Below are 21,529 nucleotides of genomic sequence, written 5' to 3' on the forward strand. Positions count from 1 at the left end.
CTTTGTGATGGGATAGTAGTATTCTTTTGTATCCTGCATTGTGTGTGTGTGGGGGGGGATGGTATTGAGGACTGACTCCAGGGCCTTGTACATACACTGAACTACACCCCCTGACCCAATAAATTTGTGTCTGTCCTTCATAGACATGGAAACAAATATAATCTCTACCTATATAGTTCCAAATTTAAAAATATCAATTATTCTCTTCGATAATACTGTGAACCTGCTTTCTTTTTTTGTATTTGTCACATGTTCTTTTCCCTGGCCATGTTCCATAAACTTTTTTACATACCCCTGTATTTTAGCTATTCCTTATAAGCAACATGAAATTGGAGTTCATGTTTTTACTTAACCTGAGAGTTTATTTTTATTATTATAACTTACATTTTTATCTGTGGTCATTTTTTCTATTATTTACATATGCTACTCTGCTTCTTTTGACAAGCTGTTACCCAGTGGGCAATGTATCCTTTATTTTTCAGAACGTTTAATTCACAGATCAAATCCTGATGTGAAGTTTGTTAAGCAACCACAGCTTCCAGGAAAACGAGTCTCAGCTTTGTGTTTACGAGATTCTTCTGGCTTCCTCAAGAAGCAAAACCCACTAATGAGGGGTTTTGAGGGATGTGAATCATTTACTCATCACTCCCATGTCATCTTAGGACTCCTAGATGTCTGGTATCAGGTAAATAATAGCAATCTAGGAAAACTTATGTTTCCCCATATTACCAGCAGACTTCAGCTTACCCTGCACAGGATTCTGGATTCAGTTGCTTCTCTTATCATTTATTAGGAAGACATGGAAATCATGCTCTTAAAGGTATTCAATAAAATGTAAACTTCTTTTCTCTGGGGTCAATGTGAACTCATTACTGATTTACAAGGCAAAAATTACCAGCTTATAACCTGGCAAAGGTTTAAAGATGTGTGTGAAAGAAGAGAGTCTGGAAATATCTCAAGTGGAGGCCCATTTGTATGGGAAATGACAGATGCCAAGAAAAAGGGGACCTGGAGTTCTAAATGCTGAGATCAGAGGCCCCATTCCTTCTATGGCACTTTCCCCTGGGCCAAGGCAAGGCTGCTGTGACCCACCTTGATAAAAGAATACAGAGACTTTCCATAGAGCCTCTTGAAATTTGCCCGGATGTCCAGCATGTCAATCTCTGCTCGAGAAACCATCACTCTGATGAGGGTGTCATCATCAGTGCCCAAGCCCTAAGGAAGAAAACAGATCCCTCAGTAGGAAAGGCCAGCTGGTTTTCAGAGTGCTCTTCTCCTGTCTGGCAAGGCAAGGGATGGGTAACTTTCCTTTGGTGTCCTTTGCTTCACAGTCTTGAGGGCCTTCACCATGGGATTCAAGGACCTCCCAATTTACTTTTCCAATACTCTATATTCAAACCCAAAGTTACTCTTTGCCTTCTAGAGACATATGCTGTGCTGTCCTGACCCAGCCTGTCTGCTTTACCTTCCATGAGTCCTCTTTTCTCCCATGTAAACTTTCCTAAAGGTCCTGCTCAAATACACCACTTTATTTTTTTGGTGCTGGGAATGGAATGCAGGAGGACCTGAGTCATATGCTGTACCACTGAGCTCTACCCTCAGTCCCCAATTTATTTATATTTTCTTTTTGTATCCTCCCCTCCCCCACAAAAACAAATATTGAAAAACAAATCCCACCCTTTCCTCCCTGTTCCTATAATATTTGGACCTTCGACTGCTGTCTTTCGTTCTGTGTTATTGATGTTTTTCACATACTTGCCTCCCTATAAGGCCAGATGTTCTTTGAGAGCAAGGGCTACATTTTGATCTCTCCTGCACCTCTCATGGACCCCAGCATGGGTGCATCCATGGGTTAAGAGCATGGGCCCTGGAGCTAGACTGGCAGAGTTTGCATCCTTGCTTCACTACTTCCTCACTGAGGACCTTGGGCAAATTGCATATTCTCTCTGTGCCTCAGTTTCCTCATCTGTAAAATGGGGGGTTTTGATAATAGTACCTTCCCCCTAAAGTTGTGGAAATAAAATTAATCCGTACATATAAAGAATTAAGAATACTGGGGCTGGGGTTGTGGCTCAGAGGTAAAATGCTCACCTAGCACATGTGGGGCCCTGTGTTCGATTCTCAGCACCACATAATAAAATAAAGGTATTGTGTCCAACTACAACTAAAAAAAAAAAAAAAGAATACTGATTTGAGGGCTGGGGTTGTAGCTCAGTGGTAGAGTGTTTGCCTCAAACATGTGAGGCCCAGGTTCGATCCTCAGCACCACATAAAAAAACAAATAAATAAAAATAAAGATATTGTGTCTATCTTCAACTAAAAAAATTTTTAAAAAAAGAATAGTGATTTTGAAATAAATAGAAGGAAGATCGGTAGAGAAAGAGGAATGAGGAGGGGAGAGGAAAAGAAGAGGCACCAGGGACTCAAATGGGGCAAATTAAATCTCATTCATGTAGGATTATGTCAAAATGAACACAACTATTATGTATAACTATAATGTACTAACATAAGCATAAAAAAAGAACAGTGATTGGGGGCTGGGAGTGTGGTAAAGCTCTTGCCTGCTACATACTACTAGAGCACAAAGCCCTGGGTTCATTCCCAGGACCTGAAGGTGGGGTGGGGGCTGGGGAATGACAGTGATCCACACATTTAAAATGGAGACAACCTCTGGAGATGTTATTTACTCAATAAATACCACTTGGTATTATTAGTAGCACCACTCAGTGAAGTATATACAAATTGAATTGAATATTTCAGGCTAAAATTTGGGGGAATATAAGTAAACCTAAGGTGACACAAGATGTGCCCAAATCATTGAGATGTTAAAAAATAAGGCCATTTACCTTCATAGATTTATAAAGCCTTTCAGCAAAATATGCAGATTTATTCCTCATGCATTTTACTGTCAAGAGAAAAACAAAAAGAAATGAAATGATTATATATATATGACCTAAGAGAAAGAAACGGACGTTAGTTCCCTCAGTTTCTACAAAGTATCAAGAAACAGCTCTTGATTACTTTGATGGAGAAATTTACGCTAGTTCCCTCAGTTTCTACAAAGTATCAAGAAACAGCTCTTGATTACTTTGATGGAGAAATTTCTAGCCTAACGTTTCAAGAACACAGGCTACACTCTAGGCATTTCCTGGGATGGCAAACATTCTCAATTTACCATAAAGGTCCTAGAGAAGTAATTAGTAGAGGCCACAAAAGCAAAAGGTGGCATGTAGTTTCAAAAATGATTATGATCTTTACAATATGAGACAATTATTAGTTCCAGCCATTCACAGACATGCAAGATACATCTAGTATAAAATTATCTTTCACATAATGAATTATAAAAGCTATCAAAGAAGATATCAAAAATATAAACCACATAAAACAATAGCAATCAGGTTGTATATAATATTCCGGTAAAATCTGGAACACCCCATGATTGATTTAAACAACTTTAATTTCTGAAAAATAAAATTCTATATCCCCAAGAAACTGGCAACAAGAGGAAAAGTCTATAGACATTTGTGTCTCCTCTCCCCACTCCCTACCAGCTTACCTATAGCCAGCAGAGCATCTTCAAAATGACCAGATGTCTCAGATTTAATACTCTCTTCAATATCCTTCTGTGATATCCTTTTGTATTCATCAAACACTACAAGCAACAACAAAATGACATTATCAACAATAAAAAAGAATAGAGGAAACTAAACCTTGTGGAGAGAATGAGCATCTTTTAATTAGTTTACACTATTTATTCTTTGGCATATTTCAAGGGGAAGCTAATTAACAATGTGGGTGAGAATTCAGTAGGGAGATGGCCCAGTGGAATGGCTGAAGGCAAGGAGGAAAGAGCACCATGATTCTTGGAGGACATCAGGCAAGTGCCTTTCCTTTTCTGGGACCCTGTTGCCTTACATTTAAAATGGAGACAACCTCTGGAGATGTTTGCTTTCTTTCCTCATTGCTTCCTTAATATGCAGAATGTGTCTCTTTGTAATTCTGACTTTGGCAATCACCTGTGTGTTCATCTTCCTTTTGGCTCATCAAAACTAGAGCACTTCAGCCTCTTCAAAACTGAGTCACAGTTGATAACAGCCGGTTGCATCTTTTAATAGATTTTAGCATAATTAAAAACTTTTTTTCTTGCTTTTTTGCCAAGTATTTTTGAATGTGATAAACATGTCTTTCTCTCCTGCTGTCTTCTTCTGGAGCCTTCTTAGAGCAGATCTCTTAACATCACCTTCTTTGGCTTGCTGTCTTGCCCCTATGGATATGATTCTTATGGGCTGTCAGTGAAAGGACACCCATACCCAACAACATACACCATAACCTCAACCAAAACCAAACAAGGGAGCAGTTCATCTGGTCAGCTCCATCAGACTTGCCCTCCTGGGAATTTTTAAATTGAGCATATCAAGGGGATGGCCAAAAGCACTAAGTCATCTTACCCTCAAAGAACATAAGAATCACTTCTCAAACCTGTCAAATTTTTGAGTGTCACTCTCAGAGATTCCAACTCATACAATCTGAGTAGGGGTTCAAAAATCATCATTTTTTAATGCATTGGCAAATCGTGCCTTAAAAATAAAAGCCATGACTAATTTCTAGGGAGGTTCCCAGAACTGCCTTCATTTCTGTTCTTCATCAAGTTGTTCAACTCTCCCTTCAATTTTGTGAGCCACCTGTATTATTTTCTATTTTCCTTCTGGCCCCAATCCATATTATTTAATTGGAGTCAGTATATGTTGCTTGGAATCAAATAATCTAATTGACACACTTTTTATGGGGTGGCAGTGAGGGCGGGTACTGGGGATTGAATTTAGGAATATTCAACCACTGAGCTACATCCCCAGGCCATGCGCGCGCGCGCGCGCGCGCGTGTGTGTGTGTGTGTGTATGTGTGTGTGTGTGTGTGTGTGTGTTTTATTTAGAGAGGGTCTCACTGAGTTGTTTAGCGCCTCAGTTTTGCTGAGGCTAGTTTCGAATTCCAGATCCTTCTGCCTCAGCCTCCTGAGCCGCTGGGATTACAGGTATGCATGCCATTACTGTTGGTTGGTAAGCAATTTCTGATGCTTTCTTTATCCAAATAGTGCTTAAAGTATTTTCTCTAGGGGGCTGGGGATATAGCTCAATTGGTAGAGTGCTTGCCTAGCATGCACAAGATCCTGGGTTCAATCCCTAGTACCACCAAAAAAAAAAAAAACCCCAAGCATTTTTAGTGACTTACAAGCAGTTATTTTATAACCGTCCAACTATTGACTTGTGTGCCTGGAAGGGAAATTTTTTACAAATGCACTACATCAACTTTAGAGGAAACTGCAGTTTTGGAAAAATACCACCAGGGGGAGATTTGTGTTATTTGTAATCAGACCATGGAAGGCAATGAAATGAGTAGCTGAGCCACGAGTTGGTGCATCTCATGGTAGCCCATGATGTTTATTAAGAGAAGTAATTGCTTATTTTTTTTGTCACTGAAGAATAGCTGTAATAATTACAACTTCAAAAAGTACAACTGTGTTATACTTTTCAATTACTCTGTTTTCAATTTAGCAAACTCATTCCTCTCAAACCCCACAAGTTTTGTAAATCTGTGTGTGTGATAAGGGTATGTGGGTTTGTAAAATTATGATGTACGTAAAGACTCAAAAAGTTTACATAAAAGATGAAATATCCTATTAAATCCTTATTTCTGTTTACAAGAAGGATATAAAACCCTGACAACAAATGCTCCACAGTTTTATAATCTTTCCCCTGCAGACATTAAAAGCTCATTATGAAGTTCAGAATTATCAGAAACAAATTAGAAACATCACACATAGGAAATAAAATTTGAAATTATCCACTCTTCATCTTATGCAACATAACCTCTAGAGAAATCACTTCTTTTAGGTACCCAGCATGGATGTTAAACAGGAATAAATATAAATGAACACTTCTATTTTATTTCTTCCTGATGTACAAAGATTATTTTCTTATATAACTCAATAAAAATGGAAGTCTTGGGGCTGCTTCAGAGAAAGGGATGGCTGTGATGATTGTTTTCCTAGGAACAGGAATGCCAAATTTCTATAAATACATTGCATATGTATTAGTTGTTCATAATTATTTTTTCAGAAATTAGCCCTCATTCATGTCATTGGACTCATAACATTTCCAAGGTAAGAACCTGAGATGGTTCAGTACACTTGTGTTTTTTTTTGCATCAAAGGGAAAAAGGTTATCAATTATTTATGGGCCAGTTTTCACCGTCTTTCAAAGAGTTTCTTTGGGAAGTGAGATAAGTGCCTACCATGCAACAGATGATTTCGATTCCGGGAACAGAGAACAGATAGAAATTTCACCTCATCTGTCCCCCATCTCTGCTCTCCAGCCTCATACAGGTCCTGAAGCCAAACAAAGCACAAATTTGAAACACCAAAGAAGACATTTCAGGACATGTGCAAATATTTCAAGAACTTCAAAGAGTTGATCTGGCTGTTTAATTTTGTTGGTTGGAGAGGGAACACACACACACACACACACACTCCCCTCCCTTTCTCTCTGTTAATAGAGGGTTCCTGGCTTACAATGGTTTGCCTTATGATTTTCCAACTTTAAAATGGTGCAAAAGTGATACGTGTTCAGTAGAAACTATACTTTGAATTTTGATCCTCCCCTGGGCCATAAGCAGTATACTTTACTGCAGTTGAGCAGCTGCAGCAGTAACTCTCCCAGACAGCCACAAAATCATTAGTATAAACAACCAATACGCTATAGTGGAATGTGTTGCTAAGCTAGGGTGTTTGGTAGGTTTAGTGTATTGAATGCATTTTCAACTTAAAATTTATTTTCAACTTGCAATAGGTTCACTGGGACACAATCCCCTTGTGAATTAAGGAATATATGGATGTATGTAAACCTATAAATATGTGTATATTCACACACACACACATGTACCTATGCACCTTATTGGTTCTGTTTCTTGGAAATCCCTAATACACGACTTCAATTAATAAAGTACAGTGGAAGTGACACTGATTTCTGAGGCTGAAGTATAAATAATAACGAAGCTTCTACTGGTTCTATGGGAATGATTGCTTTTGGGGTGCCCCTTCTTGAAACCCAGCAGCCACACTTTGAGAAGCCCAAGCCACACACATACCCCCCTCTCTCTAATGAAAGCAACAGGTTCTCTTCTGCATAAACCATAGTGGTTCATACCACATTGGAGTAGAACCAATTTCTTACTATGGTTGTGTATTGGTTAAGAGTATAAGATCTAGGGCTGGGGATGTGGCTCAAGCGGTAACGCACTCGCCTGGCATGTGCGGGTGCTGGGTTCGATCCTCAGCACCACATAAAAATAAAATAAAGATGTTGTGCCCACCGAAAACTGAAAAAATAAATATTAAAAATTTCTCTCTCTCTCTCTCTCTCTCTCTCTCTCTCTCTCTCTCTCTCTCTCTCTCTCCCTCCCTCCCTCCCTCGCCTCTCTCTCTCTAAAAAAAAAAAGAAAAAGAGTATAGGATCTTTTCTCTGCGCCTCAAATTCCTTGTCTATAAAATGAGGATTGCAATGCTCAACTGCCAGGGCATTGCAAGGATTTGATGATATATTTAATGTTAAATCCTAGGGCAGTGTAAGGACCTGGGAAGAAGCCACTTTTATGAGCTATTATTTTTAGTGTTATCTGGTCTTGGTGGTTGGTACCAGGGAATGAATCATCTGCCTTTTGGGGTTTGGTATTAATTTTATCCCTCAGGATATATGCTGTGCCAAACTGTTTTACACAAGTCCTACTGAATGTCCTCTTTGGGGAAATAGAAATACAAAGTAAATAGACAAAGGTGGGTCCTTCCAGCTTCAAGTGATTCAGAAGATACCCAGTGATTCTCTGGGCTTGACACACAATGACCCAGTGTCAAGAAGTCTAGGATCCAGGAGTTCAGGTATAATGAAGTCCAGTATCACCCCCAAGTCCCAAGTACTTCTGCACAAAACCTCTGCTATTAAAGGTCATCTGTGGCACTTTTTTTTTTTTCATCATCTATCCTAGCCTGGCTAATATACTCTGAAACAGAAGAGGATGTCCACCGACTCAGAATTGTCTTACTGGCAGAGATGAAAACTGGGAGAAGGAAGCTGCAGTTCTACCCACCTGGGCATCCTGTTTCATGAGAGCATCATCCAGGAAATTCCCCTCATCCCTGCCACCCTGAGGATGAGAAAAACAAACCAAAGAGAATGAGAGAGCATTCATGAAGATTCTGGAAAATGAAGATAGAAGGCTCAGGAACCCAAGGACACAGTAATGTAACTACAAGGCTGCAACTTCGGGACTAGGGAGGCAGGACAGATGTCCTCTGAATATGCCTGCGCTGCTACCGTGGCTCTGATCTGTGTGTAAAGAATGTTGCCAGCGTTATCAGGTACCCCATTGTGGCCCCCATGCTGCGCCAATGAGAGAATGACAGCTCCCTCTACTCTCCCCTCCCTCCCCTAGCTCCTCCCACTGCATCTGTCTTCCCAGCTGATTCGCTGCCTAACTTGTTCAATCTATTCCTATCAACTTTGGTGAAAAAGGGGTTGGAACAGAGGAGAGTCAAGAGAATCTGGAACCTGTGGTGGGATTGGAGGAGCACAGGAAACATCTCACACACTCACACCAACAACCCCAGCTCATGGGAGGCAGAGGGGAGGCCTCCAGGAATGCCAAAGAGCAACAGAATAGGCTGCTCTCTTCAAGTTTTTTAGACTATTTTTTAGTGCTGGGCTTCCTCAATATTCTGTGGTCTAAGTATGGTTCCTCAGGATGGCAAATATGGGAGGAAAGGAAAATATGGGAAGGACATAAGAGAAACAGGCAAATATTGTGGAAGTAAAATATCAGAGACAAGGGTGAAATGGAAGGTGGAGATGATCTCTAGGGTTCTGCTCAGGATGTTGCATGAATAGAATGGGGCAAGTGAGTGAGGAGAAAGAGTTAGTTTGGAGAGAAAATTATTTTGGGTTTAGGTTTTTTGTTTTGTTTTTTGATATTGGGAATTGAACCCAGGGGCACTCAACCACTAAGCCACATTCCCAGCTCTTTTAATATATTTTATTTAGAGACGGGGTGTCACTAAGTTGCTTAGGGCCTTTTGCTCAGTTGCTGAGGCTGGCTTTGAACTGTGATCCTCCTATCTCAGCCTCCCAAGCCGCTGGGATTACAGGCATGCACCATCATGCCTGGCTTGGGTTTAGTTTAGGAGCAATTTGAAGTGATAGTCGAATACCCAAGAGGAAGCATCTAAAAAGCACTGGAAAACACAAGCCTCATACTCAGGAAGGAGGGCAGGGACAAAGCTGGGGGTCATGTGAGGTATCTAGAGCTTTGTCTTCTCTTGTTGGCCGCCCTGCTCCCACCCTAGCCCAGTCCTGCTTTAGGTCTCATCCGGAACACAGATGTAACTTTCCACCTGGTCTCCCAGCCTCAAGTTCTTTGCCCCTGTTGATCCCACACGCTACGATGACATTCCTCTTTTAGAAAACACAATTCTAATCACATCCCTCTCCCATCACCATCAGCATCACATCAGCTGCTTTTCCCAAACCTACTCCCTACTACTCTCCAGACAAAGGAAAACACTCCTCCCAGTGTAGGACTCACAGTCCATCCTTCCAGCTCCCTTCTAGAACCGCCAGCCTGACTATTCAGCCAATCACCTCCTAAACACACAGTATTTCCTGTCTCCTTGACTTGTTTTTGTTGTTCTTGCTGTTCTTCCTTCCTGGAATGCACCCACCCTCCTCTTGGAAGTCCCTGATCCTATAAATCTTTGAACCAGCATCCCTGCTGTGAAGGCTTTTCTCTGTTTCTGCATCCAGAATGTCTCCTTGAGTCTTCCTCTTGCTATGTGCCTCTTCTTTGGTATTTAATTTTTTCTTGCCTTATAACAACTTGTATACCTGACATATCCCTTTATGATAACATAAATATAAATAGAGTAGAACAAAAGGGCACACAGGACTAGCCAGGGTCTCTGGAAGAGAAATAACAAAGAGGCCTGTGAATAAAGCCTGGCAAAGGGAAAGGAGAGTGAACATGTCAACGAAACCTGTCCCCCATCAGAAGTCAAAGACAGAGGTGGAGACTTACAGCTGACAGAGACACCAGCACTCGCTGGAACATGAAGGATGTGTCCGAGCAAATGTCATCTTCAAGGCTCCGTCCATATTCTAGCAAGAGAGTAGGATTAGCTACATAAGAATAAAGTGTCCTGTCCCACCTTGTGTCACCTTCCGGGGAGGTCTGTCCCTCCAAGAATAGCTTATTTACCAAGCAGCTCATGTCAAGGTTTCTCCCCTGTACACAGGTTTTTAAAAGCTAAACTCTGGTAAAATGATCAAGATAGAGTTATTATAGTAGAAAGGAGATATCTGTGTTCCTTAAAAGAGGGGAGTTGAGGAGGGGGCCAAAACCCTTTTCTGGTTCCTAGTGTCCAGGGCTCTGTTTGGAAAGTGGTTGACTGGCTGCTGCGAATGGCCTCCACATCACAGAGGGAAGCATCTAGAGCAGCCTTTTGGGGACAGGTTCTGGGAGGTCTCCCAGGAGGGGCTCCAACCCTCTGCAGGGCAGAGCGGGGATCAGGGTGCTAATTCCAAACTCCCAAGGTTTAGAATTTCCACAAGCTCTTACTGTGCTGTTTTCTTTCTACAAAAGTTATACATGTTGATTGGAGAGAATTTAGGGGAAAAAAAATAAAACAGAGGGGAGGAAACTCTACCATAATCTAATCACCCAGAAATCATAATCACTCATCACATTTTTGATAAAAATATTTTATAATTTTCCTCCTACATACACGCATTATTTTCTTTTCTTAAAAATGGTATCATAGCATATTATTTTTTGACTTGTCTTTTTTCACTTACCTGTATACCACATCACTTAATATGATCTAATAATTTTGCAATATAAGATTTATTGATATGCTATACGTTGTGTAAGTGTACCCTATATTGTTTAGCCAATCTACTATAACTGGTGCAATCTACAACAACTGGACATGTTTAGCTAATATAAAAAATACTGAATAGGGACTGGGGTTGTGGCTCAGCAGTAGAACACTCGCCTAGCACACGTGAGGCACTGGGTTCAATCCTCAGCACCACATAAAAATAAGTAAATAAAATAAAGGTATTGTGTCCAACCACAACTAAAAAAAAATATTTAAAAAAATACTGAATAAACAGAATCTAATCCTTTGTGAATTTTTTTTTCTATTTTTAGGGCCAACTGGCATTACAATTTTTAGTGTAAATTTATTTATTTAGAGTAAAAAAAATAAGAAAATGCTCAGGCACTTTGTTTTTACATGTTGTTGAGGTAAAATATGTATGTAGTGATACGTAAAAATTTTAAGTGCACAGTTCCATGAATCTTGGCAAATGCATGTCACCAACGTAAACATAAATCTATCAAGAGGGAGGCAAGTACTTTTTTAAAGAATTTTCCTACACATTGTCTTCTGGAAGTTTCTAAGAGGGGAATAAGTGGCCAGTATTCCGAGATGGATAGAGGAAATATAGTCCAGGCTGGAGGTCAGAAATTGGGCCAGTGAGTGCCTCTAGGCCATTGCTTAAAATGCTAAGAATCACTGGTATCAGCATTTTTTTTTTTTTTGAACTAGTGATTGAACCCAGAGGCACTTTACCACTGAGTCTTGTCCCCAGCTCTTTTTATTTTTTGAGTCAGAGTCTCACTAAGTTGCTTAGGACCTCACTAATTTGCTGAGGTTGGCCATAAATTGGCGTTCCTCCTGCCTCAGCCTCCTGAGTCACTGGGATTATAATCTACTACCACACGCCTAACTGGTGCCAGCATTTTGAACAACCACCTTTGGTTCTTTGCTTGGTTATAAAGAACAACTTTCCAACATTTAGGGTAAAAAAAAACACTGCACTGGGGTAGCCTAAGCAGAGTGGCGTCCTTCCCTAAAAAGTCTTAATGATGCCAATAGCTAGTCATTTGCGTAGACAGGGGTCTGCTTCAAAAGAGAGTTTGGATTCCTCATGATCAGTGTGTCCAAGAGAGGAGTGTAACCACTGGATAACCACTTGCTGCTAATCTCTTTCTTAAATCAGGGCAAAACATCAGCCAGGGCCATTGAGGATGTTACATACGCTGCTGGTAAACCTGGTTGATGCGACGGATCTCCTCTGGGGTCCGGGAGGCCAGGATCTCAATCAGGCATCCTTCATCTGTGCCGGCTCCCTAAATATGAAAACCAGAGGAGAGGGAAGTATGAGCCAGTTTACAAGGCTGAAGTATAATTTGTTTGTATTTTTATATTTATATTTTATATTTATATTTTTATGTATCAGTTAAAACACCCCTGGGTTATATCTCCAATATATATTTTTAAAAAAGAAGGGAATCATTTGGTCCTTCCTGTGACCCAGTATGAGTGATTTTAACTGCATGTCTATCTGCAAAATAAAAATTAAAAATTGTGTCCCAAACACAGAAGGAATACAGCTATGAACCTGCAGAGGATAAATACAAACCCATGGGTTCTAGCAACAGGATTTGTTATCTTTTAAATACCCCAAACCCAATGTTTTTACCAGATCATTATCAGTAATAACAAATATTTATAGAATGTTTACCATATGTTGGTTACTGTGTCAGGATAGATACTATTTCTGCCCTCTGCGGGCTTAATCTTTCCTTTACCTCTTTTATTTTCTTCCCTGAAGGCAGAATCTTCTGGCAAAGACTTTGTTACCTTTTTTGCTTTCCCAGAGCCTCACCCTGAGCCTTCCACAAGGCCAAGTGTTTATTGAGATGGCTGCAGAGGGTCAAGTGTATTTTCATACTAGAGTTGTTGAAAATCTGTAGTCCTGGGCTAGGCTGCAGTAGATTGACTGGTCTTCTAAGGAGGCCAAGAAGTCTTTTGTCAGTTCTAAGCAGAGAACTGTCACAAAGTTCCATGCCTCAAAAGTACCTAGCACAACAATAAAGTTTCTAGAACTGCACCCAAAGCACAAATATCTGTTGGGGGTGGAACACAGCCTTCTGGTACAAGTACATGCTTAGCCTCCACGAGGCCCTGGGCTAAATCCCACCACTGCAGATAAACAGGCAGTTAAAATCACTCCTACTAGGTCACAGGAAGGATCAAATGATCCCCCCACTTTTTTTTTTTGTATTGGAGATATAACCTAGGAATGTTTTACCATTGAGCCACATCCCTTTTTATTTATGTATGCATATACATATATGTACATATACATATATATTTATATAGTTTTTTTGTTTTTTTTTTAAGACAGGCACAAAGTTACTTAGGGCCTTGCTAAGTTGTTGAAGCTGGCCTCAAACTTGTGCTTCTCCTGCCTCCACCTCCCAAGTTGCTGGGATTACAGGTGTGTGCCTCCATGCCCGGCTGATTGTCTAACATTTTAGAAAAACAATTTTAAAATTAAAATTGCTGAAACATTTTTAAGTTGTCATAATGAGGGAAAACCTTTCTCCTATACTTTATCCTCCCACTCTCAGAAGGGCTCGGCCTCAGTTTCTTGAGATACCGGTCCGTGTTGGTACCAACAGCTCTGAGGGCACAAGGGGAGAAGCACGAACCTTCATGGCCTTTCGCAGCTCCTGCACATCGTACAGCACAGTGGGTGTCATCATGCCAATGATGACCTGCTCAAACTTGCCGCTCAGTTCTGACTTCAAGTCATCCATCAGGTCCTGCAGTGAGAGAAAGCAGCCCTGCTTAGCTGCAGCAGTAAAAAAAATCAGCCATTCTCCAAGGGTGGACCCGGATGTTTGGGGTCTCCAACATCCTTCCAGGAGGCAAGCAAGGTCAAAACCATCTTCACAATCACACTAAGACGTTATTTGCCTTTTAATTGTCATTCTCTCAAGAGTGTACAATGGAGTTTTCTTAAGATTACTATCTAGGGGCAGGGGATATAGCTCAGTTGATAGAGTGCTCACCTCGCATGCACAATGCCCGGGGTTCGATCCCCAGCACCACAAAAAAGGAAAAAGATTACAAATCTATAAATCTACAGTTATGTCAAAGGCTATTCAAGTACTCCCCACTGCCTAGAACTGCCTGTCTACACAAGCAGATTTTTCTTCATATACCTCAAGCAGATATGAGAATCCAGGCCTCTCATGGAGCTGGACATTAAGGAGATTTGCAAAATGTTAAATAACGCCAATCTTCTCACCACATTTCTTGAATAGTTATTTCTCATAAAAGTGTTAGAGTAGTAAGTAATATATTCACTATTTTCAATAAGTTAGTTGTATATCTTAAAATGTCATTTTTTTTAAATTTCTGACATGGCCAATAGATATAACTCACACAAATTTAAAAAGGACTCAATAATTGAAGGGTGTGAGGAGGCTCTGAGATGGAAATACTCTCAGACACTAACCGAAATGCATTGTTTACTTAATGATAAATCAGGAATATATTTCCAAGTCAGTATTTGCCTATGGCATTTTTAACAGCTGCAGAGGTTCCTACACATGCACTACGTTCCAAGTTTATATTTTTCCACTGTTATATACGGAAGATACTGAGTTGTATCTTTGTGATCATCTGTGATTATTAAGGCTTGCTTTCTAAAAAGAAGTGTAATTATTTGGACAGAGAACCAAATTCTAAAGACATTAAAATCATTTCCTTCTAGAACAGGTCAGGGAGTTTAAGAACCTGCTTCAGATCAACTGACAATGAAAACTGAGTTGCTATTCAAATCCAGCTATCTGATTCTCACAAACCCAGTCCCACTATATTTTATGCCAGTCTCTTAGGGGTATTTTTACCCTACATCCAAACACACTGAATAAATGAATAAATAAATTAGTGCTTGGTTGATCTGTTAATGTTGGCCATCTTAACAAATTTACCATCAGGTTGGCTGTCACCCCTGAATGTGTGTGGCAACACCACTTTGGTCTCAAGTTCACTTGTCGTGTGCACATTCATGCCTATTAGTGCTCATTCAATTTCTTTGGAAAAGGAGAAGAGCTTAAAATGTCCAGAATATAGAGCCACTCTGATCATGGATGCCCCATTCCTACAGGGATACCCAGAGTTTGCAAGCAGATGCTGTGGGGAGCAGCTGGGCCAGCACAGCCCTACCCAACAGGGAGGTGCCTTTCTTTGAGAAGGAGCCTCAGTTTGCCTGGCTGTGAAATCTCTCAAGGACAGGCAAACTTGCCATAGAGTCTCTCTACTCTGGGGTCTGGAGACACTCATTGATGTGGTTTCCTCAATAACCATACTCATGGGTGTTCCAAAGTGATGGCGAGACTTGATGGAAAAGATTCTGGTGCATGAGTCAATGAAAACAAAGACTAGAGAGTTCCTGAGAGATGTGGGATTCAAATCAAAAGGAGAAAATGTGGGGAGTGAACACTCTCCCAATCCATCAGCTACAACACATACATACATTTACATATGTGAACACACATACATCCCTGTTTTAGAACTTAAGAGGGTGTCCCTCAACTGAGTCTCATTGAAGGAATGAACATATTCTGCAAATAGATTTAGGTGGAAGAGTCAGGATACTACGTCCTAGAAGAGACTATTTAAAACACCCCAGTTTGAATATTTTAGTCGGTTTGGCAAGTCTTCATCTGCAGGGCCAAGAAACCATCTCTGGAAGCTCAGCCTTGCCTAATGCTCTGAAGGGCAGTGATTGAGGCCATAGACCCAGGCCCTGTGTCGAGGACTTTGTTTAAAAGGATCAAGATTGGCCTTGAGGTCTGACTCAACCCTAAAGTCACTTCTTGATGAGCATGGTAGAGAATACCAAGAATATCTTTTTGTTTTGTTTTGTTTTGGTATTTTATTTTCCAATCATTTATTGAGCAAATGATATGATAAATGTCTATATTTTATTTTTTAAATTTATTTATTTTAATTAGGTATATATAATAGCAGAATGCATTTTGATTCATTGTACACAATTGCAGCACAGCTTTTCATTTCTCTGGTTGTACACGATATAGTACCACACCCCATATACCTAGGGTAATGATGTCTATGTCATCACCATCTTACCAAGAATATCTTTTTAAAAAAATTTTTTGAAAACACTTTTTTTTTCCAGTGCTAGAAATTAAACCCAGGAGTGCTCTACCACTGAGCTACATCCTCAACTCCTTTTATTTTTTTACTTCAAGACAGTCTCACTAAGTTACCAAGGCAATCCTCCAATTTGCCATCCTCCTGTCTCAGCCTCCTGAGTAGATGAGATTGCAGACAGGAGCACCCAGGCAATATTAAGTGTTTTTAATTGATGTTTAGTAATTATGAATATATATGGGGTACAGTGTGACATTTCAATTCATGTAGATAATGTGTAATGACCAAATCAGTATAACTGGCCTATCTATCACCTCGGATATTTATTATTTCTTTGTGTTTGGAACATTCAAAATATTCTTGACTAGTTATTTTGAAATATTCAATTAATTAATAACCATAGTTATCCTTCTGTGCTACAGAACGTTAAAATTTATCCCTCCTCTCCAGCTCTTTCCAGGTACCCATCCTGCCTTCATCTCTGCCTTCATCACAGACTTCCCAGACTCCAGTAACCACTGTCTTCAAGAACATCTTTTTTTTTTTTTTTTTTCAGTACCAGGGATTACACCCAGGGGCACTTAACCACTGAGCCACATCCCCAGCCATTTTTAATATTTTATTTAGAGACAGGATCTCGCTAAGTTGCTGAGGCTGGCTTTGAACTGGCGATCCTCCTGCCTCAGCCTCCCAAGCCGCTGGGAATACAGGCCTGTGCCACTGCGCCCAGCACAAGAACATCTTTAAACAAGATGAAGGATCCATCTTTTAAAACAAAGGGTCCTTCAGACATGTGCCTCTGGGAGAGGTCCTGCTTCCCTGCTGCCTGACAAGTCCCCTGTCACAGGAATAGAGCAGAGAGGCTGCACCTACCCTGCCAATGTTGCTCTTGTAGGCTGTTCTGATTTCCTGGCGCTGGGCCGTGTTGCGGTAGGCGAGGACTCCAATGATGGCGTCTTCATCAGTGCCTGGGGATAAGATGGTGACAATTAGTGACTGATTTGAGAATGAAATTGGAAAATTGGTTCCTCTGCAGACACTGGAGTTACCCCAACAGTAGTAAGACTGCTTACTCGGAAAAAAAGTCCTTGTTCTGAGCGTTTGTCTATTTTATTGGAATACAGATGGAAGTTTAAGTCTTAGCTTCTTTAATTAGCAGAATAGTTAACCTCTCTAAGCATTAGTTTCCTTATCTATAAACGTGAATGATTACAGGACTTCCCTCACCAAGTTACTGCAAAGGCTAAAGCGAAGAACTTAGCACAAAGCCCAGCACCTACTCAATATCCAATAAACATCAACTAGGAAAATTCTTCTCTGGGATTCTCTTCTTGTCTTTCAGATCTGCTGTCTTCTAGGGTTTTGCCTCTTCTGTTTTTCCTATGCCTTTTGAAGAAATTCAAACTTGTATTTAATTTCTCAGATGGGGTGTTTCTCAGAGTTTAAACTGGCTGACACGGTATTCAATGTGATTTAAAACAGTGATTGTGTTTGTCATTTCATTCGAGCTATCTTTCTCCATCTCCAATGGTTCCCTTTTTAAAACTAAAGACAAGTTCCCATGATACAATATCTTAACCAACCTTAACATTAGAAATGTTCCAAGTTTTGCTTTTTATAAGGGGACTTTATGCTAATTTTCAAACTGGCCCCTCATCTTTTTAACAGCTGAACATTTAGTAACTTTTCTGCTTCCTCATTGTTTATGCCTTATGGAAAGTTGTGATGGTATTTATAAAAGTGTTTCTATCGAACTATTTTGGAATGAAATGAAAAACATATAGGTTTACCATAGTTATTCTTTGCAAGATTAGAGATCTGGAAAAATGTGAGGTATGGGGAGTAAAGCTAGAGAAATTTAAGTTCACATAAGATAGGGGCCTACTTTCTGTTGGTGTTAAAAAAAGAGAAAAAAAAAAAGACACAACCATCTTTTTCTCTTTCAGAACTCTCAGCTAGGAAGAAGTTTCCTTACCTTTTTCTCATCTCCTATTTCTGTGAAAGACACCACCCTTCCTCCAGTTGGCCAAGTTTGTATTCTCAAAATAGCTTTGATTTTTTTTTTTTATCAACCTCCATATTTAAATTTCCTGCCAAGTCATGCAAAAAAAATACAACCTTTTTTTTTTTGCATCCATGATCTCTTTTTGACTCTTAGCACTACCACTCCAATTAAGGGCTTCAGGATTTCTTCCTAGACAACTGTAAAATGCTAACCAATATTTTTACCCTCTAATTAGTCTTATCAGAGTCATGCCAGATTCTTTTTACTAAAAGGAAAAGCTCACCATGTTCCTCGTCTGCTTGGAAATACACAATGGCTCCCCCTGGTGGCTGGATTTCCCATAGGATTGTGGCTGGCCTTGGAAGCTCTCCTCAATCTTTCATTCATTCTCCTTTCCCAAAGGAAAGGACACCAGGTACAGCTGCATTCACAGATTTAGCTCTTGGATTATTGTACTCCACCTACCCACACCGCACCCTATTCTCCCAGCTTCCTGTCAGTTTAGATGTCTCCCTCGCCCTTTGCACTTAGGGTCATGACTCTGGAATTGGTTGTTACCTGCCATGTCTGTGGCTTTCTTTCTTTTTCTTTTCTTTTTTGGTATTTATTTTTTTAATGTTTTTTTTTGAAGTGACTTTTTAACTTTTTCTTTTTAAATATACATGACAGTAGAGTGTATTTGGATAAAGAAAATGTAAAAGAAAGATATGTACAATGGAATATTACTCAGCCATAAAGAAGGATAAAATGATGGCATTTGCAGGTAAGTGGATAGAGCTGGAAAATATCACGCTAAGCAAAATAAGGTAATCCCCCAAAACAAAAGGTGGAATGTTCTCTCTGGTATGTGGATGCTAATGTACAGGTGGCTCTTTCTAAGTAGCATCCCCACATAGATCTTTTTGTGCCTAGCTCAGTGATGTCCATGCACTAATTGACCACCATGACTAGGTGTTATAATCCTTCCTCCTTCAACAGTCCAACCTCTCATTGGCACACACAAGGCAACCACTGAAAAGGGTTGATTTTGCCAAATGTCTCCACTCTTGTTTTGAGAATCCCAAGTGCTATATAATATTTTCTCTAAATTATATTCATGTTATATACCAAATAATTAAGATGAATCTGAAAACAATAGGTGAGTCCAGTATGTTTTCTATTTCACTTGGAGGAAAAAGAGAAAAAAGAGCAAGAAGAGGAAAAAAAAAAGAAAGAAAGAAAAAAGAAACTGAGAAGAACACATAGACTCAGAGCAATGTTCTGCTCAGAGGGGGTCAGCAGGAGAGCACAGGGGCCTAGACTCCAGCTATGAAGTCAGATGGCCTGAGATTGCCTACCTGGAATTTCCTGGAATCCTGACTATATCACATATTAGTTCTGAGACCTTGGGCAAGTCAGCTAATCTCCCTACACCTCAGCCTCTCTCTCATAAGTGAAGTGAACTGCTCTCAGGGTTAAAAGGAAATAATCCACATAAAACATCTATATTTATGCTCCACTCATGGTACAGCCTAATTTGCTGTTCTTGTTAATGCTGCTGTTAATATTAGTAGCATCAAAGTTAAGTCAAATAAACTCTTTTTTGGATAGAAAGATTGAGAAATTAGATACCATGGTTGAGGGATTTCACCCAAATCTCAAAGAGATTCTAAATAATAGCTAAGAACCAAGGGACACTTCTCTGACCCAAAGTGTGCCCTGACAAGGTCTTGGCAGCAGGAACTAGGCCAGGGTAGCTACAGTGCTCTCCACCTGACTCTGCTCATTCAGGGCAAGGCCTGTGGCTCTGGGGGTGGTGGAGATAAATGAAGGACGGTGTCATGGAAGACACGACCAGCCTTCTTACCTAAAATTCCTTGTATTCATGCTGGTGGTGCTGTGGCTATGCCATTCACCCAGTTCCAAGCAGAGGAACTCAAGGGACTTAGAATTGGCAGGCCTGAGCTGGAGGCTGGGAACCACATCTAGCAAGCCAGCCAAAGCTCAGTTGCACCTATTATGTGACTTGGTGAGAGTTATTAGGCTTCTCTGGGTCTGTTTTCTATCTGTAAAATCGGGCTAAAATGACAATAGCCGTTTGCACTAAGTCACAGGTTTGTTGTATCTATCCAATGGGATAACGTTTGTGGCAGTGCTTGGTAAAGCTATGGCACTATACACAGACCAGCACTTATTGGAAAACAAATACATAACATTTTATACAGAGGTTTATGGTATAATTCAAACAGCAGCTTTAAGCAACTGGAGAAATCCATTATGAGTGCATTAAATTTAAAATTCTGTATTAAGTGGAGAATTTTTTAATGCCCTACCATCCGATTTGTCTTACAAAGCCAACTTGTTCCCGTGGTCTTTCTTTCTTTTTTACTTCTGTGGTTCTGGGAATGGAACTTAGGGCCTTGCACATGTTAGGCAAGTGCTCTACCACTGAGCTACATCCCAGGCCTCACTGTGTTTTCCTAAGGGGAAACCTATTCCCAGTTGCCAGTGCAAATGGCATCCTCCCATGTGATTCTCCTATAAACACACAAGGGAGGATTCACCTCCTGCAGGACACTTACCCAGCCCTTTCATGGCCTTCCGCAGGGTCTGGGCATCCTCAACAGCATTGAATCCTGATGCAGCTTTGATGGTACCTCCTTTGGTTGCCTGAGAACAGAGAGAGTGAGGTGACTGAGAAGCAGCATCTCACCAACACAGAGGCAGCTCATTCAGCATATAGTTGCTGAGTAACTACGGTGGCTCAGACCGTATGTTGAGGATACAGCAGTGACCGTGAATGAGGCTCTTGCCCTTGTGGAGTTGATGTTCTGGTTCAAGGGGAGGCAGAGTGTAAACAAGCCAATAAATAAATATTCTATGAAGTGCCTGGTGGTGGGCTGGGGAATGTAGTTAGTGGAGTACTTGCTAGCATGCATGAGGCTCTGGGTTCAATCCCCACCAGCACCTACACAAAATGCCTGGTGGTGAGAAGTGCTACAAAGCAGATAGAGAGGGCCTGGATGGGCTGCTCAAATGAGTGACACTTAGGCTGAGAGCTGAATGACATGAAGCAGCTGACCATGCAAAGATGGAGGGAAAGTGTTACAGGCAGAGGAAACAGTTACTGCAAAGGTTCTGAGGCTGCAAGTAGCTTCTAGAAAGAACCAGAGGTCACTGTGGCTGAGTTGGTGGGATGCAGGTGAGTGGTACAAGAAGTTATACCATCAACTACAAAGTAGTCTCATACCCTCAAAAAAGGAAAGAAAAATCAAATCTGAATCCAATCAAGCCTCCAGATAAAAAAAAAAATTATAGCAAATAGAAGAGGAAAATGTTAAAACATACCAAAAGATTGCAATCGGCAAAATCCAGACTAAGAAACACTATTTAACAAATGATTTAAGGGATGTGCATATATCTCAGAGGTAGAGTACTTTCCTAGCATGTGCAAGGCCCTGGCTTG

At 40.5% G+C, this 21,529-nt stretch overlaps 1 protein-coding gene across 2 annotated transcripts in view; it reads right to left on the reverse strand.

The window, feature by feature from the left end:
• The window catches only part of Anxa4 (annexin A4), a 69,972-nt gene that overhangs the window by 1,324 nt on the left and 47,119 nt on the right, over nucleotides 1-21,529 (reverse strand). For both annotated transcript variants that reach the window (XM_046432362.2, XM_046432363.2), the window contains exons 3-12: nucleotides 20,646-20,733; nucleotides 16,953-17,047; nucleotides 13,604-13,717; nucleotides 12,145-12,235; nucleotides 10,118-10,197; nucleotides 8,138-8,194; nucleotides 6,290-6,383; nucleotides 3,557-3,652; nucleotides 2,847-2,905; nucleotides 1,093-1,215 (exon numbers count right to left, since the gene is read on the reverse strand). In XM_046432362.2, coding sequence (XP_046288318.1) covers nucleotides 1,093-1,215; nucleotides 2,847-2,905; nucleotides 3,557-3,652; nucleotides 6,290-6,383; nucleotides 8,138-8,194; nucleotides 10,118-10,197; nucleotides 12,145-12,235; nucleotides 13,604-13,717; nucleotides 16,953-17,047; nucleotides 20,646-20,733 — 897 coding nt within the window. The remainder of the gene's footprint in view (nucleotides 1-1,092; nucleotides 1,216-2,846; nucleotides 2,906-3,556; nucleotides 3,653-6,289; nucleotides 6,384-8,137; nucleotides 8,195-10,117; nucleotides 10,198-12,144; nucleotides 12,236-13,603; nucleotides 13,718-16,952; nucleotides 17,048-20,645; nucleotides 20,734-21,529) is intronic.

This window comes from Marmota monax, unplaced genomic scaffold, assembly GCF_021218885.2.
Source record: "Marmota monax isolate L192 unplaced genomic scaffold, Marmota_monax_Labrador192_F-V1.1 WCK01_AAM20220418_F8-fsc00106, whole genome shotgun sequence".
NCBI classification, from domain to species: domain Eukaryota; kingdom Metazoa; phylum Chordata; class Mammalia; order Rodentia; family Sciuridae; genus Marmota; species Marmota monax.